General features: G+C 51.1%; 2 protein-coding genes and 1 non-coding gene across 3 annotated transcripts in view; 2 read left to right on the top strand and 1 right to left on the bottom strand.

Annotated features, from left to right (window-relative positions):
- Positions 1 to 18,599, bottom strand: part of DDX51 (DEAD-box helicase 51) — a 170,191-nt gene that overhangs the window by 102,672 nt on the left and 48,920 nt on the right. The window lies entirely within an intron of this gene.
- Positions 1 to 18,599, top strand: part of EP400 (E1A binding protein p400) — an 82,231-nt gene that overhangs the window by 23,015 nt on the left and 40,617 nt on the right. The window contains exons 3-15 of the mRNA XM_058656591.1: positions 1,007 to 1,097; positions 2,912 to 3,019; positions 3,491 to 3,873; positions 6,410 to 6,706; positions 8,473 to 8,658; positions 9,549 to 9,689; positions 10,511 to 10,589; positions 10,961 to 11,010; positions 11,686 to 11,743; positions 12,576 to 12,665; positions 14,799 to 14,906; positions 16,323 to 16,513; positions 17,948 to 18,125. Coding sequence (XP_058512574.1) covers positions 1,007 to 1,097; positions 2,912 to 3,019; positions 3,491 to 3,873; positions 6,410 to 6,706; positions 8,473 to 8,658; positions 9,549 to 9,689; positions 10,511 to 10,589; positions 10,961 to 11,010; positions 11,686 to 11,743; positions 12,576 to 12,665; positions 14,799 to 14,906; positions 16,323 to 16,513; positions 17,948 to 18,125 — 1,960 coding nt within the window. The remainder of the gene's footprint in view (positions 1 to 1,006; positions 1,098 to 2,911; positions 3,020 to 3,490; positions 3,874 to 6,409; positions 6,707 to 8,472; positions 8,659 to 9,548; positions 9,690 to 10,510; positions 10,590 to 10,960; positions 11,011 to 11,685; positions 11,744 to 12,575; positions 12,666 to 14,798; positions 14,907 to 16,322; positions 16,514 to 17,947; positions 18,126 to 18,599) is intronic.
- Positions 13,267 to 13,412, top strand: LOC118759879 (small nucleolar RNA SNORA57). Its single transcript, XR_004996444.1, has one exon. It is a non-coding gene; the product is annotated as a small nucleolar RNA SNORA57 (small nucleolar RNA).

Here is an 18,599-nt window from a genome sequence, read left to right as displayed (position 1 = left end):
GGTGACAGGTGGAGAAGTGTAGTAGTTAAATCCACAGACCAAGCCTCACTGCTTCCTGTCTTCACGGAAACCTATCCCCACACCACCACCTTTTTTCTTTTTTAGAATAGATCCTATTTTTTGGAGCAGTTTTAGTTTCCCAGCAAAACTGAGAGGAAGGCACTCTATGTATTTCTTCATCAGCAGCAGCCCCATGCGCTCTGCACCTGAGTTCCCACTGGCAGGTCATTGTTACGTAGAGCCACCCATTAGGCTCACTGTTGGTATTGGGCAGTCTGGTGTGGACACGGGTGTTGTGGCCATGATGGTGCGTCTCCACCACACCAGTGTTACAGTAGTTTTCTGCCCTAGAGCCCTGCCTTGTTTACCCAGATGCCACCCCTAAACCCCCACCCTCTCAACTCCTGGTAACGCTGGTTTTGTCTCTCTAGGGTTGCCTTTGTCAGACATGCTGTCCTGGAAGAGATAGTTGGAGTCGTATGGCTTGTTGCCTTTGTGGCTAGCTTCTTTCATTTTATCTAAACATTTGAAATAACACACACTCCTATTTTTCACATAGCTATATATCAAGTAGATTGCTAACAGTAAAAATACCACTTTGAAGATCCAAGTTAATTATTTTGTTATTAATTGGGTTTTAATATCATTTTGGTTACTGTGTTTTCTGGTGTGCAGTCACTCCTTGCAGTGAGACGGGAGGTCACTGAAGCTGTGCTCTTGGTCAGTGGGCCTAGTTCCTCAGCCTTTTGTTCCCACTGGCTTGCAGAGCCAGGTAGCACCCACTGGAGCTTAGGGTGCGTTTACTTGAGCTCCATTTGTCAGTTTTCCTTCCAGAGGTAAGTTAGAACTTTAAAGTGTTTGTTATACATAAACATGTTACATAATGTATATTTAGAGACATTGAGTAGATACCATTTCTCATATTAAGAATGTCAGTTTTGGGATAATGATAGTTTACCTTCGTTTTGTGATGCTTGTAAGAGTGATGGTTTTCTTTCCCTTTCAGCAGCCAGCCCTTGCAGGGAGCCTGGTGGCAGGAGCCGGCAGCACTGTGGACACAGAGCCGTTCCAGAGGCAGCAGGCACTGCCCGTCTCAGGTGTGTCTCCGCCACGGGTCATGGCATCCCCAACAGCAGAGTGGCCACATGGCTCTCAGCAAGTTCTATAGAGTGCAGTTACTTGCAGTGTTAATTTTCCTTTTGTTGATTATCAGCTGAACAAAATGTTTAGGTGAATGTTTATGTGTACTAAGCTAAACACTTGTCTGTTGGAAAGATGTATTGCATTTTTCCATGAGCGTTAGCAGATTCTTTAGTCATTGTGTTAGGAGTTGAAGGCAAGATTCATACAGCTTAGAAGGATATAAGCTGACATCCACCTTTGGCGTGATGCCTGCCAACTCTCAGACAGTGGGCATTTGTCACTGTTGATGCTTTGTCCCTCTGGCCACACACAAGCAGTGTCCTGTGTGTTGTTTGGAAAAATACAAATGTGAAAATATATATAATGTTTTGGCTGTTTTAAGATAGCAACATTATAGCCCGTCTTTCCAAGTCACATAACTATTTGATGGCTGCCTGGTATTCCATTGTGTGGCTAACCCATTTTTATCATGCAGATCATTAGTGTTTATTTGGTATTGCCACATTTTTTTCTGTTCAGTCAACAGAGGATTGAATGAGTCACAAAGTGAGAGTATTCCATGATAGTGAGTGTGCACTGAGTGAGTGCTGAGGGGAGAGTGCCGTGTGCACTGAGTGAGTGCTGAGGGGAGAGTGCCGTGTGCACTGAGTGAGTGCTGAGGGGAGAGTGCCGTGTGCACTGAGTGAGTGCTGAGGGGAGAGTGCCGTGTGCACTGAGTGAGTGCTGAGGGGAGAGTGCCGTGTGGTGTGCACTGAGTGAGTGCTGAGGGGAGAGTGCCGTGTGCACTGAGTGAGTGCTGAGGGGAGAGTGCTGAGGGGGGAGTGCCGTGTGCACTGAGTGAGTGCTGAGGGGAGAGTGCCGTGTGCACTGAGTGAGTGCTGAGGGGGGAGTGCTGAGGGGGGAGTGCTGAGGGGGGAGTGCCGTGTGCACCGAGTGAGTGCTGAGGGGAGAGTGCTGTGTGCACCGAGTGAGTGCTGAGGGGAGAGTGCCGTGTGCACTGAGTGAGTGCTGAGGGGAGAGTGCTGAGGGGGGAGTGCCGTGTGCACTGAGTGAGTGCTGAGGGGAGAGTGCCGTGTGCACTGAGTGAGTGCTGAGGGGAGAGTGCTGAGGGGGGAGTGCCGTGTGCACTGAGTGAGTGCTGAGGGGAGAGTGCCGTGTGCACTGAGTGAGTGCTGAGGGGAGAGTGCCGTGTGCACTGAGTGAGTGCTGAGGGGAGAGTGCCGTGTGCACTGAGGGGTACTGAGGGGAGAGATTTCGTTCTTGTACTTGATGGTTCAGGTTCGGATGTGCTTCATTGCCTTTCAAAGAAAGAGAATGCGTTCTCACTACCATCAGTGATCTCTGATTTTCTCATTATTGACCATTTTATTAATAACAAATTTTTAAATCATGGTTGACATTTTGTTTCAGTGTGGTGTTCTGTGATTTTTAGTAAGGTTGCACAGTGCTTTTTGCTGTTTGTCTGTGAGTCCGCGCTGCCAGCCTTCCACGCTCTGCCTGTTGTCTGCTTGTCCTCGTGGTCGCCAGGCCCCTCTGACAGCTCTGCTCTCCGCGGGCTGCTTTGACCCTCACTGGTTGCTTGTCCTTGGTCTTTTTGTGATGGTTTCATACATTGGCAAATTTTTAACCAAAAGAAATATTTATCTACTCTTTTCTTTCATACATAAAAAGGCCTCCCTGTTCAAAGATTATAAAAACACTTTTTTAAAAAACTTTTTTTGTGGTTTATTTTTATATCAAACTGCACCTTTTTTGGAAATTATTCTAGAGCAGTCTAAGAGACCTCGACTTGAAGTGGGTCATCAAGGGGTAGTTTTCCAGCACCCAGGGGTGAGCACAGGAGTTCCTCTGCAGCAGTTAATGCCGACAGTCCAAGGTAAGACCTAGCCTCGGCGCCAGCTCGCTCAGCTCCTAGAGAGGGAGGGCATAGCCGTGTCAAAAACCCCTGCTAGAGGACCCTTGTCCAGGCACGAAGCTGGGTTGTTTCAAGTCCTACTTATGCCCTGTGCAGAGAGCCCTGTGGACACAGCCTTGCCCTTCTAGTGGGAGCACAGCGCTCCTCAGCAGGTTTTGCTCGTGTGCTTTTCTTACTTGCTGCTCTTGTGGGGGTGCTCTGGTTAGTGGATGTTTGTTTTGCTTGACGCTGATGACTTGCTAAGCTTGAGCGCCTCTCCTTCCTCCTCGTGTGCTCCTTTGTAGCATTAGATCTAGCAGACACTCATTCCCCACACGGGAGTGTGATGGGTCTCTGCTGAACATTGGGGTGTCAGCTGCCTCTCCTGTGCTTCTCTTGGTGGAAGCTGCCACACTCTGAAATCGGGGATGTGGGGGTTTTCTTATTTTGCAGGAGGAATGCCCCCAGCCCCTCAGACCACACAGCTTGCCGGGCAGAAGCAGAGCCAGCAGCAGTATGACCCTTCCACGGGGCCACCTGTGCAGAACGCCGCCAGCTTGCACACCCCACCGCCACAACTGCCTGCAAGGCTGCCCCCCCCCGGGGTCCCCACGGCAGCCCTCCCTTCTGCACTGCAGTTTCCACAGACACCACAGGTGGTGGAGGCTTCAGCACAACTCCAAGTCCCGCTCAAGACTCAGCAGCCAAACGTTCCTGTCCCTGCACCTCCACCCAGCCAGCTTCCTGTTCCTCCACAGCCAGTGCAGCCAGCCCTGCACATCCCTGTGCCTGGGAAAGCCCAGATGCAGGCAGCCCAGCTTCCCCCGCAGCCTCAGGTATGCTGCGGGTGTAAGTTCTTTGTAGTCAGCTGTGAGATGGAAAGCAGCATAGTTACAGTACTGACTTGCAGTCTGTATATATGAGTATTACATACTATAATTGACACGGTTTCTCAAGGCAGTGTATTTGCCCAGTTTGCCATCAGTTCAGTAGCCATAGTGTATTTTTATTTGACTTGGTCATAATAGTTATTATTTAAAACATAGAGGACTATTATTGTTGCTGTGTGTATAGTGCAGAGGACGCCCCTTGCTATTCCGCACAGGGTTTGGGTCACGGTGTGGAGGCTGTTGTGGATCTTCCCGTTGAATCTTCTCAGAAACACGGGAGGTGGTGTGTGCCACTATACCAGTGTCCGGAAGAACTAGTCCAGAATTTGTAGCAGCAAAGTAGCAGGCTAGACATGAGCCACACTTGGAACCCCAACAGCTCCTCCTCAGGTAGCTTCTTACCCTTTTGGAGACGGTAAGACTCTGCTTCAGGGTGCACACTGTGCGTCGACCTCCTCGACTGCTTTACTCCAGCCTGTGTTTGGGATGGGGCTGCAGCCTGCCCTGTGTCCCGGAGAAGAGGCAGTGCCTCCTGGACTCCATCTAGCTATAGTGCAGGAAGAGTTGTCCCTCTTCCCAGCAGTGAACGCCTGTCCCCTGTACTGCAACTTAAAGAACACCTCCTCTTCCCTGAAATGAGCATTTCCTAAGTGGTCTTGGAATTCAAGATTTTTTGATTATTTGAAGGTTTATAGTCGTCTTTTTTTTTAAAGATTTACTTATTTTTATTGGAAAGTCAGATATATAGAGAGGAAGAGAGACAGACCTTCCATTCACTGATTCACTCCACAAAGTGGCTGCAATAGCTGTACCTGAACCAATCTGGAGCCAGGAACCAGGAGCTTCTTCCGGGTCTCCCACATTGCTAGTGCAGGGTCCCAAGGCTTTGGGCCGTCCTCGACTGCTTTCCCAGGCCACAAGCAGGGAGCTGGATGGGAAGTGGAGCTGCCGGGATTAGAACCGGCACCTGTATGGGATGCCAGCATGTGCAAGGCGAGGACTTTAGCTGCTAGGCTGCCGTGGCCCAGAGTCCAGTGTTAAAGGTAGAACAATAGCAGCGGTGTTGTAGTGATGCTCACTTTTTGTCACTGTGAAGTGTCAGGCCTGTGATCAGCACTTTGTGGGCTTTATTGTTGTTATTATTTACGACAGAGGGGTTTTTGTTTTTTTGTTTTTTTTTTAATTCTGAAAGATCTGTTTTTTAGAGACAGGGAGCAAGAGATCCACCATCTGCTGACTCATTCCCCAAGTGGTTTAAATAGCCAGAGCATGGCCCGCCAGGAGCCCATCCGCGGTCTCCCACTTGGCTGCAAGGGCGCAGGCCCTGGCCATGAGCAGGGTCTCCAGTGGAGTAGTTGGAATTAGATCCAGCAGCCATATAGGCTGTTGGCGTCACAGGCTTAGGCTGAGTCTGATATGATGCCGTACCAGCCCCAAGGGAGAATCTTCTAAAAACGGAAATCTGAAAAGCTGAATACTTTGGCAGGACCATAGTCAGTATCTGGCAGGGCTGTGATGGGCGGCATGGAAGCTCTGTGTGTGCCCACGCTAAGGAGGGGCAGCTTCCAGTAGGTAGCTGAACTTTTCCCAGGCCCTTTTTTGTTACAGAGTTTTAAAATTTATGTATTTATTTACTGGGAACGCAGAGTTACAGAGAAATGGAGATCTTCAGCCACAAGTTTGCTCTCCAAATGGCTGAGCCGGTTCAGAGCCAGGAGATTGTGCTGGGTCTTGTACGTGGGTCAGGGCCAAGCACTTGAGCCATCTGTTGCTGCTTTCCCAGGCACCTTGGCTTGGAGCTAGATCACACGTGGAGCAGCTGGTGCCACCACCAGTGGCTTAAGCTGCTACACTACGTCACCTGCCCCACATAGGGACGTTACAGAAGCCCTTTACACGGTCTCTGGAAGCCTGCCTTGTGCTGGTAGATTGGCTGGAGAGGACAGACTCCCCAGGAAAGGCCACGTACTGTAACTGTGTTAGCCAGCCAGTTTCTGAAGGGTGGACACGGGCACCACGGCCTGAGAGTGAGTGGATGGGTTGTGTCCCTGTAAACTGTCTCTTTAGAAATGCCTGAGTAGCCATGGTCTTCCTCTCCTCAGGCAGAAGTGTGCAGTCAGCCATGGTCTCCCTCATAGAAATGTGTTAGTGGCGATAGTTTTGTGTCCTGAGTAGGAAAGTCACTTGAGCTCGGGGCATCCCCTGCCTCCCAGGCTGGCCCGTGGATGGTGAGAGCGTTTTGGTCCCCTGTGTGCTGGTGCTGTTTGCACTGCCCTCATTCCAACTGCCTTCTGCTGCTGGCCCCTTCCGTTGGAAAGGCAGTGGGTGGCAAGGGTCCTTAGCTCTGAGGGCACAGTTTGGTATGTGGTATTCCCTGTGGCCTGTGCAGTGCTTGTCCATTTCTGCTACTGTTCCACTGAGGGGCCTTTTAGGATAGACTGTGTGATGGGTCTTGATCTTGCCTTGCTTATCTTCCTGCCAGATTGTGGCATCAACACGGCCACCCCTTGACTCCATCCAGCCCTGCCAGCGGCCTCTACCCACATCCTCATCTACCTCGTCCCTTGTACCTGGGAGTGGCCTAGGCTCAGGACCCCTGCCTGCGCGGTCATCACCGGTGAACAGACCTTCCTCATCAGCCAACAAGGCATTGTCGCCGGTTGCTTCCCGGTCTCCAGGGGTGGCCGTGTTAGCAGCCCCCAAACCACAGAGCCCGGCTCTGAATGCTGCCTCGTCCCAGGACAGCTCTCAGGAAAAGCTCGCCGAGCAGCTGACACTCGTGAGTATTTAGAGGAGAAAGGCCTTGTGTCTTCCACCTTTGTTTTTATGGATGTGACTTCTTGGTTTTAAATCAAAGAAGGGGAGCAATTTACTCTCCCAGTGTTTGCAGTGGCTGAGGCTGGGCTGGCTGGAGCCAGGTCTCCTAGACGTGTTCAGTGAGCTGCCAGTGCAGCCTCCCAGGGTCTGCGTCGCAGGAAGCTAGAGCAGAAGTCAAGGCCAGGCGCTGCAGGCCCTGCAGGCTGGGGTGTATCTTAACCCTGGACGGGCCACGCACCTCAACTGCACACTGGGTCATAAGGCCTCAGACATGGTGTGTGGGAGTAGAAATCAAGAGGGAAACCCAGTGTTCAACCAACTGTAGAAGAATCAGGCACTTGTCTGTGGTAATCAGCAGTGTTGGGCTATTTTCCTGACCGCTCGGAATGACGAGTGGTAAGGGGCGAGTTGGTGTGGGCTGTTGGCTCAGCTTTACGCTGTGGCCAGTCTCTGAGATTCACTATCCTGCATTTAACCCTTGGTATTTATTGTGTAACCAAGTATTTTGCTTGTTAGGAAAGTTAGAATAAACTCATGGGATAAGCACTTCAGTGTACCGTGTCAGGATACCTGGGTTCTATTCCTGGCTGCAGCTTCCTGCTATTGTCGAACCTCGGGGGATGGCTCAAGTGACTAAGTCCTTGCTACCCTTGAGTGAGACATGGGCTGAGACCTGACTTTGGTCCAGCCTGATTCTGACGTACATTCATTTGGAGAATTAACCAAATAGATGAGGGAGAGTATCATGGCTCTCACTGGCTTGCTCTTGTTCAGTCTCTCCATGCTCCCTCCTTGGTAAATGCTTTGGGGGAGGGGAGGGGGGAAGAAACATTAAGATAGAATATCATAACCCCCGTGATTGCCACGATTTGCCATTACACGGATCAGTACCTGTCAACACACTATAGCACTTGGCACGACACAGCACACAGCATGCTGCAGTACACACAGCAGTACACGTGGCACACGGCAGTACACGCGGCACACAGCAGGCTGCAGTACACACAACAGTACATGCAGCAGGCTGCAGTACACATGGCAGTACACACAGCAGTACACGCAGCATGCAGCAGGCTGCAGTACACACAACAGTACACGCAGCGGGCGGCAGTACACACAGCAGTACACGCAGCGGGCGGCAGTACACACAGCAGTACACGCAGCGGGCGGCAGTACACACAACAGTACACGCAGCGGGCGGCAGTACACACAACAGTACACGCAGCGGGCGGCAGTACACACAGCAGTACACGCGGCACGCAGCAGTACACGCGGCATGCAGCAGTACACGCGGCATGCAGCAGGCTGCAGTACACACAACAGTACACGCAGCAGGCTGCAGTACACACAACAGTGCACACAGCAGGCGGCAGTACACGCAGCACACAGAACAGTATGTGCGGCACACGGTAGTACACGCGGCACAAAGCAGGCTACAGTACATGCAGCACATGGTGACTTAGGACAGTCTTATTTCCTCTGTTTGCCTGCTTACAGTTTTAGAACAGATACCAGGTGTTATGTCATTTCTCTTATAACATGCAGGGAGGTCTTTATGTTGTAGGAGGCTTACAGTGCAGTTGCAGGCTTATCTGTCTAGAGCCAACTCTGTGTCTTATTACTGAGTGGGGCTCCCTGGAGGACCCCTCTGAAGGACCACACAGAGTGTTTCAAGTCTTCTGCGTCTGAGCTGTATTTTGACCCCACCTCTGCATCCAACTCTTGCAGGAAAACCAGATCCACCAGCGGATTGCAGACCTAAGGAAGGAAGGCCTCTGGTCTCTGCGGCGCCTGCCTAAGCTGCAGGAGGCCCCCAGGCCCAGGTCCCACTGGGACTGCCTGCTAGAGGAGATGCAGTGGATGGCTACGGACTTCGCGCAGGAGAGGCGGTGGAAGGTGGCTGCTGCGAAGAAGGTAGAACTTGCTGGTGGGACTGATATGGCGGGTGGGTTTCCCAGATCAGCTCTGAAGGCTTTTTGCTGATCACATCTGAAAGACATATCATCCTGGGGTTCGGGTGGTGGCTTTGCCGTGTTGCTGGTTGTGAGGCACGACCTTAGGAGCGCCGGTGTGGGCCGTTGGGAGCACGTGGGTCCTGTCTGCTGGGGTGTGGAGTTGGGACTCCTTCCTGCCCCTTGCACTGCAGTTGGAATCAGGGTGCCCCAGCACCACACCAAGCTGGTGTCCTGGCTGGTCAGGGAGAGAAGGGCTGAGACCACTGTAATATCGGAGGCTTCACGCCAGGTTCAGGAACTTCAGAAAACACTCCCCTGGTCCTCAGGAACCTCACAGAGCAGCACACTCCTGGACATGTGGACACCCCTGGACAAACCTGACTGGGTAGAGGGCACGGGGTGCTGGCTTGCAGTTGAGTCATTTCCATTTCTGGAGTGGAGGACCTCCCCTTGTGTGCTGTCAGTTCTCGTTTGTGTTTCACTGCTTTCTTAGTGTCCTGTTGGAGGGTGTGGAACATAAACTTGTGGAGAAGAGTTTGGCAGCTTAGGGCAAATGTCTTAAACATGTGTGTTATCCCAACCTAGCAGTTTTCATGGATAGGAGTTAGGTAAAATATGCTGCATCCATGCAGTGGAGTCATGTGAGGCATGGAGAAGCACTGTGTGTTGAAGGGGAAAGGCTGAGCACGGAGTGCCGGTTAGGGAGGAAGAGGGTGTACGGTCAGCCAGTGTTGGTGGTCTTTGCCCCATTTCTCATGTACTCCGGCGTGTATGAGGGCGCATTAGACAGTCACTGATGACTTAAGGCTAAGCAGACAGTGCCACATGAACTTGTACTCTCATCACTAGCTTGTCAGAACCGTGGCGCGCCACCATGAGGAGAGGCGGGTCCGTGAGGAGAGGGGCAGGAAGGAGGAGCAGAGCAGGCTCAGGCGCATCGCTGCATCCGCTGCCCGGGAGATAGAGTGTTTCTGGTCAAACATTGAACAGGTAAATTCTGTTGTGTGCTTGTTTTGTCTTGTTTTGTTTTTTAATATTTTATTTATCTGAAAGGCAGAGTTACAGAAGGAGAAGGAGACAGAAGTCTTCGATCCACTGGTTTGCTTCCCAAGTGGCCACTGTGGCCAGAGCTGGGCCAGTCTAAAGTCAAGAGCCAGGAGTTTCTTCCAGGTCTTCCATGTGTGCAGGGGCCCAAAGACCTGGGGCATCCTCTGCTGCTTTCCCAGGCCATTAGCAAGCACTGCATCGGAAGTAGAGCTACTGGACTCGAACTGGTGCCCATGTGGAATGCAAGGCTTACTTAGCCTACTTTGGCACAGCACCAGCCCTGAATTCCGGGAACTAAATAAGGGTGGGGCAGTCAGGCTTTCTTAAGCTATGAAGGCTGCCTGCCTCAAGTGTAAGGCACTGGGTGACAGGTACTACTGTCAGGTAAGCTGAGGCTACTGGCTCATTAGAATGCTTAAGTCAAGCAGTACTTCCATGTTTTTTTTTTTTCTGCACTTGGCAAAACAGTTGGCTGCAGTGTACAAGCCCTGAGGTGTCCAAGAGCCCCGGTGGGACCCTGGAGGCTCTCTGATGATCAGTGTAACTTTTGGGGCAGGAGGGCTGGCCCGGGGCACCTGGGTTTGAGCTTAGTACAGTCAGATGCAGAATACAGGAAAAGCACCCAACTGGAGCTCCTCCTGAAGGACTTGAAATGAGGTTGGACAGCGGTGCTTTTGAGTTGCTGCCTTTGTGGGTTTTAAAGTTTCTATGTGTAGAGTTTGCATCCTTAATGTTAACTTATTTATTTCTCTCTTTGTATTTAGGTTGTCGAAATTAAACTACAGGTAGAACTAGAAGAGAAAAGGAAAAAGGCTTTAAATTTACACAAAGCTTCCAGGAAAGGTAATATGATTCTTTCAAAACACTTTCCTGAGTCTTGCCTGTCTTGTGGAGACTGCTGCCCAGAGGGCCTGTCCCCGGGCCTGCTGAGCTGCCAGCAGCCTTGTGCTTGCCAGAGGCTTGCAAGTGACTGGTGTGCTCACTACTGTGCCTCCCGTGTACACTCTGACTTGAGTTGTATTGAGAGACGCTGTGTGAGTTCACACCCCTACTGGGTGGTCTCTGGGCAACCCTGATTGGCAGAGTGGGTCTGTGTACGTGTCTGTCCTGTGGACTCTGTGGTGCTGTGGAGGATGGCGGAGGCAGCTGTTGTGAGCTGTGGGAGGGAGGAGGCCAAGTGTGAAGAGCCTCGGTGGTGTTCTCTGTCTCCTCAGGGAAAGAGTTGAGGCCCGGCCGAGTGGAAGTCTGGCCGGAACATTTCTTGGTGAGTTGAGGATTGCTGCTGTGCTCTGTGGAAAGATGGGAAGGGCCGTGAGTGAGCACAACCCTTGGGCAGAGATGTCACTTGTGGGGTGCTTTGGTTCAGTTAGCATGCCGTGCTGGGGCGCTCCTCGTCATGGTGTGTTCCCTTGGCAGTTTGGGATGATGCAGCCAGCACAGGGATGTAGGTTTGTGTCGTTGCTCTGCGTCCCTGAGGCTGAATGTTGACAAGTGCCCAGAGTTCTCTGCTGTCCCTCGAGTACATACACCTCGGCCTCCGCGTCTGTGCTTTTAGACGGCCTGTTTGTTAAACATTTCTGTTCATTCATTCCTTGATTGACTGATTTATTGAGATTTATTTTATTGTAAAGGCAGATTTACAGAGAGAAGGAGACAGAAAGATCTTCCATCATCTGGCTTACTCCCCAAGTGGCTGCAATGGCTGTAGCTGAGCCAGGAGCCTAGAACCTCTTCCGGGTGTCTGACGCGGGTGCAAGGCCCCAAGGCTTTGGGCCGTCCTCGACTGCTTTCCCAGGCCACAAGCAGGGAGCTGGATGGGAAGTGGAGCAGCCGGGACATGAACTAGTGCCCATACGGGATGTCGGCACTTGAAAGGCGAGGATTTAGCTACTAGGCCAAGGCGCCAGGCCCTGTTTGTTAGTTTCTTTCTGTGTTTCAGGATTCAGGAGTATGTGGGAGAAAAAGAAAAGCGAGCACATCTCTGACTGATGATGAAGGTCTGTCTTCGCCCCGGGTGTGGGGGGTGCACCTCTGCCTCCACCCAGTGTCCCAGGGCTCACAGAGCTCTTTGGGGTCTGGAGAGGCCCTGGGAAGTCCCCTGGAGGGGCACTGTGATGGCTTGTGAGTTGCACAGGTGTCCCTGGATGGCAGGGTGCTCCATTCAGAAGGGATGGGCCCTGCGGTGTCAGGTGGGCGTGTCCGATCAGGGTCCTGGCCATAGTGTCCTGGGCGGCTCTGTGTTGTCAGCAGCGGCCGCAGTGGTTCATGGGCGGCAGAAGGATGCTGTGTGGGCCGTGACGTCGTGGAGGGGCTGGAGTGGAAGGAAAGCACATTGCCCAGTTTCCTGCTCATTTAGTAAATTATCCTTGACACATTTAGTTTGAGAGTTAAGCAGCTCAGTGTTTGTTTGTTTTAATATTTATTTATTTTTATTGGAAAGTCACAAAGAGAAAAACCTTCCATCTGCTGGTTACTGCCCAAGAAGCCACAGTGGCCGAGGCTTAGTTAATCTGAAACCAGGAGCTTTTTCTGGGTCTCGTGTGGGTGCGGAGTCCCAAGGTTTTGGGCTGTCCTCTACTGCTTTCCCAGGCCACAGACAGGAAGCAGGATGGGATGTGGGGCAGCCAGGACACGAACTGGCGCCCGTATGGGATCCTGCTTCTACAAGGCAAGGACTTTAGCCACTAGGCTATCACGCCGGGCCCACAGCTCAGTTTAATCTGTTCAGTAGCTGTGTGGGACAATTTTGAAGCCCTGTAGTGTTTGATGGGTGTCTGGAAAGCTCCCAGGGATCCATTGGCCCGCTGACCCTGACACTGCGCATTTTAGTGGAAGATGAAGAGGAGACCATTGAAGAGGAGGAAGCACACGAAGGGGCCGTCGATCACCAAACAGAGCTTTCTAACTTAGCCAAAGAAGGTAGGCATCACCGTCTTGTTAGAAATTGCTTTTCTCTAAATGGGTACCAAAAAATGTGAAAACTGTGTGTCAGGTGCAGTTCACATAGTGCACCTAGTACAAGTGTCGCACAGCACAGTGGCTGCGTGCCTGGATCCTGTGGCACTTGCTGTCCTGACCTGGAAGTGGGTCACTCTGGACACTGATTTTGCTGTCGCCAGCACCCAGCTTGTAGCATGCTGTGTGTAAGGGTGCCAGGGAACAAGATCAGGCCTGTTGCACTCAGGACTTCCTCTCCTGGCAGGTGTGAAGGTGCTGCCTGCAGGCACAGAGTGCCTCTGTACTGCTCAGGAGCAGCCTGTGGGGCGGGAGCGAGTGTCGCTGTCGGACCTGTGCGCTCAGCCTGGCCGTGGTCCACCCCGTCAGGAGGTGGTGGGCTGATGGAAGTGTTGGAGTCGGCATGTTTTTTCTGTTGTGCTCCTCTGTGCACCTCTTTCCTGATGACTCGTGGTGTTCTTGGGGCACTATAACTTTTCCCTAGTCTGCTTTGGCTGTCTTTCTGTGGAGCTTTTTGATGAAAGGTGCTCTTCATTCAGTGGAATTGAATTTATTTCCTTACTACCTTCCTTTTCTGGATGGGAGAAAGGTGGGTGTTCCTATTCTCCATGAGATATAGCGGCCAGGGGAAGGGTACTGACCCCCTCAGTACTGTGACTCTGGTGTTAGCTGCTCCAACTGCTGCTCCTGTCTTCAAGCCATGAGTTAGAGGAAAAAACAAAACAAGCCCTGTGTCTTCCCGGTCACAGGGTGTCCTCCTGCAGCGTCTAAAACCTCCACTTAAATGTTCAGTTGATGTCTAGTTCCTCAAAAGGTTACCACTTTTGTCTATAACCCAGAGTTGAGTTTTTTTTCCTCCAACCATGGCTGGCAATGCCATTCCTAAAAGCCTGGGTTTCCCCACCAATAGATTCAGCGTCCCTTGTTCTTGGCTTTTTATGGGATCTGTGCCGATTGGCTGAATTGGAAAATGATCTGTCACCCATGTGGGATGCTTTACCAGGCCCTTGTTTAATAATTTAATTTATTTTTTCATTTTATTTAAAAGACAGATCTTAGATCTTTTGGCTCATTCCCCAATGTCCCACCAGTCAAGGTTTGGCCAGGATGAAGCTAGGAGCTCAGAAACCAGTCCAGCTCTCCCTTGTCGGTGGCAGGGACCAAGGTACCCATTAGCCGGAGGCTGATCAGAAGCGGAGCAGGTGCTTGCTGCGGCGTCATAGCGTAGTTCTCATCCCTGATGCGACCACATGCCTCTGTTGGGATTGTTTTTCTGTTTTACTTTTGCTTCACATTTATTAGGTGCTTTGTATTTTTATGTAGCATGCCTGTCAGGTATTTTCTATAAATGTTTTACATTAATTACATTTTTAAAGAAAGATTTATTTATTTTTATTGCAAAGTCAGATATACAGAGAGGAGGAGAGACAGGGAGGAAGATCTTCCGTCCTATGATTCACTTCCCAAGTGACCGCAACGGCCAGAGCTGAGCCGATCCGATGCCAGAGCCAGCAGCTTCTTCCAGGTCTCCCAAGCAGGTGCAGGGTCCCAAAGCTTTGGGCCATCCTCAAATGCTTTCCCACAAGCAGGGAGCTGGATGGGAAGCAGGGCTGCCAGGATTAGAAACGGCACCCATATGGGATCCCAGTGCGTTCAAGGAGAGGACTTTAACCACTACACTATCGTGCCGGGCCCTACATTACATTTTTATTAGTCTGTAAGTCTTACTACACATTTATTAGATAATTCCAGAAGTACTTTTATTTTTTTCATCTGAATTTGTTCATTGCAAAGATTTTCATCTTACTGTAAACACTTAGATTTATGTTAATAATGGTTGACTGTCTTTGGTTTTAGAAAAAATAAATATGCTGTAAGAAGTACATTTGCGGAAGTCCGCTGTGCTGAGGGGGTACATCTGAAAGCCTGGCCAGTTCTGAGGTCATGGGTTGGGGGTATTCAGGTTAGAGTCTCAGCCAGTGACATCGCGGCAAGCGTTCAGCTCTCCAAACAACCTGCGGTGGTGTCCGGCACGGGGGCAGGGTCTGCCCAGCCCAGGCCTTGTCCAGTGATGGTCTTCTCCCTTCACCCCCCCAGCGGAGCTGCCCTTGACGGACTTGGTGAAGCTGTATGAAGGCGCCTTCCTGCCAGGTTTCCAGTGGCCGCAGCCCAGCCCTGACAGTGACGAGACGAGTGAGGACGAAGGTAGGCTCCCACACTCCACCAAGTTTGGCTCTGTAAGCAAAGGGCAAAGTATTCAGAGTGAGCATCACGTGTCCCTTTGCTTCCCTTTGGGGAAAGAAAAAGTGGAAATACATATATTTACTCTTAAGCTGAATAAAAATTAAACTTTGCTTTTATTTATTAATTTGTTTCCGTTATTAGAGTATTTGATTGGGTTGTGAAGATAGGGACATTTTTTCCTCTGGATTTATACACATCACAGTTCTATGGACCTACAATTTTGCCGTCTTTATTCTGACAGTGAAGTCAAGTACTTTGGTTTACTTTTTAAAATTTTTTTTAAAGATTTATTTATTTCTATTGGAAAATCAGATGTACATAGAGGAGGAGAGACAGAGAGGAAGATCTTCCATCCAATGATTCACTCCCCAAATGAGCGCAACGGTCGGTGCTGTGCCGATCCAAAGCCAGGAGCCTAGAACCTCCTCCAGGTCTCCCACGTGGGTGCAGGGTCCCAAACCTCTGGGCGGTCCTTGACTGCTTTCCCAGGCCACAAGCAGGGAGCTGGATGGGAAGTGGAGCTGCCGGGATTAGAACCGGTGCCCATATGGGATCCTGGCGCGTTCAAGGCGAGGACTTTAGCCGTTAGACTACACCGCCAGGCCCTGGTTTACTTTTTACTAGACAATTTTTAAAGATTTATTTATTATTAGAATGTCAGATTTACACAGAAAAGGAGAAACAGAGGAAAGATATTCCATCTGCTGGTTTACTCCCCAAGTGACCACAGTGGCCAGAGCTGAGCTGATCCGAGGCCAGGAGCCTCTTCTGGGTCTCCCATGTGGGCGCAGGGTCTCAAGACTTTGGGCTGTCCGCTACTGCTTTCCCAGACCACAGACAGGGAGCTGGATGGGAACTGGAGTAGCCTGGATACAAACCAACACCAATATGGAATCCTGGTGTGTAAGGCGAGGACTTTGGCTACTAGGCCTCCATACTGGGCCCTACTTTTGGCTAGACTTGATGGACAGGTGCACAGATCCTGCCTGGAAGCCCACCTTTGCTCTGGCTTGCAGATGATGCCCAAGGGCATTTTCTAGCAGCCAGGCCCTGGCCACTTGTGATCCCCTGCTATCCGCAGGATTGAGTGGGAGAGGCTACCCATCTCCTTTCCCACATCTGGGGAGGGTTCTAGTTTTTCCTTCTTTGAAGGTGGTGAAGGGATTGCCACTGTAGCTGAGACGCCCTTGTCTGTCCCCCTTATGCACCCTGGGCACTTCCTCCTGCCACACTGTGTGCTGCACCATGAGAGCTGTGAGAAGGCCCTGGCTTTGGGTTGTGAGCAGATGGCTGCTCGGTGCTGTTTGGATTATGTGGATTCTGTAGCCTTCGGTCCTGTTTTGCTCACGGGATGTTGGATCTGTCTTGCTGTTGCAGATGCTGAGGAGCCTCCCTGTGAGCCAGAGAGTCGGAGGGACTTGGTCCTCATAGATTCGCTTTTCATCATGGATCAGTTTAAAGCTGCAGAGAGAGTGAATGTCGCAAAACCAAACACAAAAGACATTGCGGAAGTGACAGCTGTTGCGGAGGCTGTTCTGCCCAAGGGCAGTGCCCGGGTGTCAACTGCGGTGAGGTGCTGGGCAATGGCAGGGTCTGAGAATTGGTGTGGGTATCAGTTACTAACACTGTTCCTGGATTCCTAGCCACAGCGTTGTGCAACCCGCATGGAGTCAGAGTACTTTCTGCTCTGCCCTCTCTGTTTTGCGTCACTCTGGTGGATTCCTTACTGTGGTTTACCACAGGACTCTTGGGGCGCTGGAGTGTATTGTAGTGGGAAAGACTGCCACCTACAACGCTGGCATCTGTCCCACCGGCTTGTGTCCCCACTGCTCCACTTGCAGTGCAGTTCCCTGTTAATGACCTGCTTCTGCCACCCACGTGGGAGACCTGGAATAAGCTGCTGACTCCTGACCACAGGCTAGCCCAGCCACAGCCGTTGTGGCCAGTTGGAGAGATCGCCTCTTTCCCCTCTCCTCCTCCTACCCCTTCCTCTATACCTCTTTTTTTTTTTTTTTTTTTTAATTGATTTACAGAGTAGGAGAGACAGAAAGATCTTCCATCTACTGGTTCACTTCCCAGGTGGCCAAACAGCCAGAGCTGTGCCAGTCCGAAGCCAGGAGCTTCCTTTCCGGGTCTCCCACACGGGCACAGGGGCCCAAGGCTTTGGCAATCCTCTTATGCTTTCCCAGGCCGCAAGCAGGGAGCTGGATGAGAAGTGTAGCAGCTGGCATATGAACCAGCACCTGTATGGGATCCTAGTGGTTGCATAGCAAGGACTTTAGCTACTAGGCTTCCATGCTCGACACTAACTCTGATTTTCAAATAAGCAAATAAATAAATCTTTAACTGTATTATGAGATCTTTATATGCACATATATAAAGCCTTTATTTATCTGAACAACAGAGAGAGAGCGGCAGATCTTCCATGCAGTGATTCCTCACCACCACCCTCCCCACATGACAGCAATGGTCAGACCAAGTCGGGATCCTAGAACTCCATCCTGGTCTCCCACTTGGGTAGTGGGAACCCAAGTACTTGGACCACCTAGCAGCATGAACAGAAAGCTGGAACTCACCCTCTGATGTGGGGTGTGGATATGACAAGTGGTAGCTTAGCCCTTTATGTCACAACGCTCTGTGAGGCAGAGAAACAGAGAGAAATACTATTTTCCATGTAATGGTTACTCCCCCAAATGTCTCTGACAATTAAGCATGGGTGAAGCCAAAGCCAGGAGCCAAGGATTGCATCTGGATGTCCCAAACGGGTGGCAGGCGCCCCAGCATTTGGCCATCTTGCTCTGCCTTCCCAGGCACATTAGTAGGAAGCTGGATTGGAAGCAGTAGCCTTGACTCAAACCAGCACTTCAGGATGGGATGCTGATGTCACAGGGGACAGTGTAACCAGAGTGCTGTCGCTCCTGGGGCTTTTTGGTTTTGATTTTGATAAAAGGTTTGGGGGATTGTCACAACACGATGTCACTGTTTGGCTCTTGTCCCTCCAGGTGAAGTTCAGTGCTCCGTCTCTGCTGTATGGGGCTCTCAGAGACTACCAGCAGATCGGCCTGGACTGGTTGGCCAAGCTCTACCGCAAGAACCTTAATGGCATATTGGCAGATGAAGCTGGGCTGGGGAAAACAGTGCAGATCATCGCTTTCTTTGCTCACCTGGCTTGCAATGAAGGTGCCACGAGTTTGTTGTCTTCTGGGTTGTGCTTACTTGACAGTAGGCGGAATCCCAGAACCTGAGGCTTAGATATGGTTCTTCTGTCACCTTGTACGCTTCCTGTAACTTCAGCAGGGCATGGCTCAGGAGCACATCAGTACCTTGTTTCTCAAATTCTGGTGTGATCTGCATCCCCAGCAGGCTGGGGCTGAGCCCTGTGACATCAGGCATTGTCCTGCAGAAGGGCAGCAGATCAGGTGTAACAGCCCCCTGTGGGCATGAGTTGGCTGTCTGTCCGTGCTCATCTGACTCCCTGAGCTGACCCCCACAGATCTCTTGTCTCCTGGTGGGTTTTGGTTCTATTCTCAGGTTCCTCCAGGCTAGGACAGACTGGGGTGTCCTGTCAGAGCTAACTGCTCGTGGAGTCTGCACCCTCGCAGGCCTGCCTGCCTCCTCACCTCCTCACCTCTTGCCACACAGCTAACAAACAGC

Source organism: Ochotona princeps, chromosome 29, assembly GCF_030435755.1.
Source record: "Ochotona princeps isolate mOchPri1 chromosome 29, mOchPri1.hap1, whole genome shotgun sequence".
Taxonomy (NCBI): Eukaryota; Metazoa; Chordata; class Mammalia; order Lagomorpha; family Ochotonidae; genus Ochotona; species Ochotona princeps.
The sequence above is the reverse complement of the archived record's forward strand: the minus strand, read 5'-3'. Positions and strand labels throughout refer to the sequence as shown.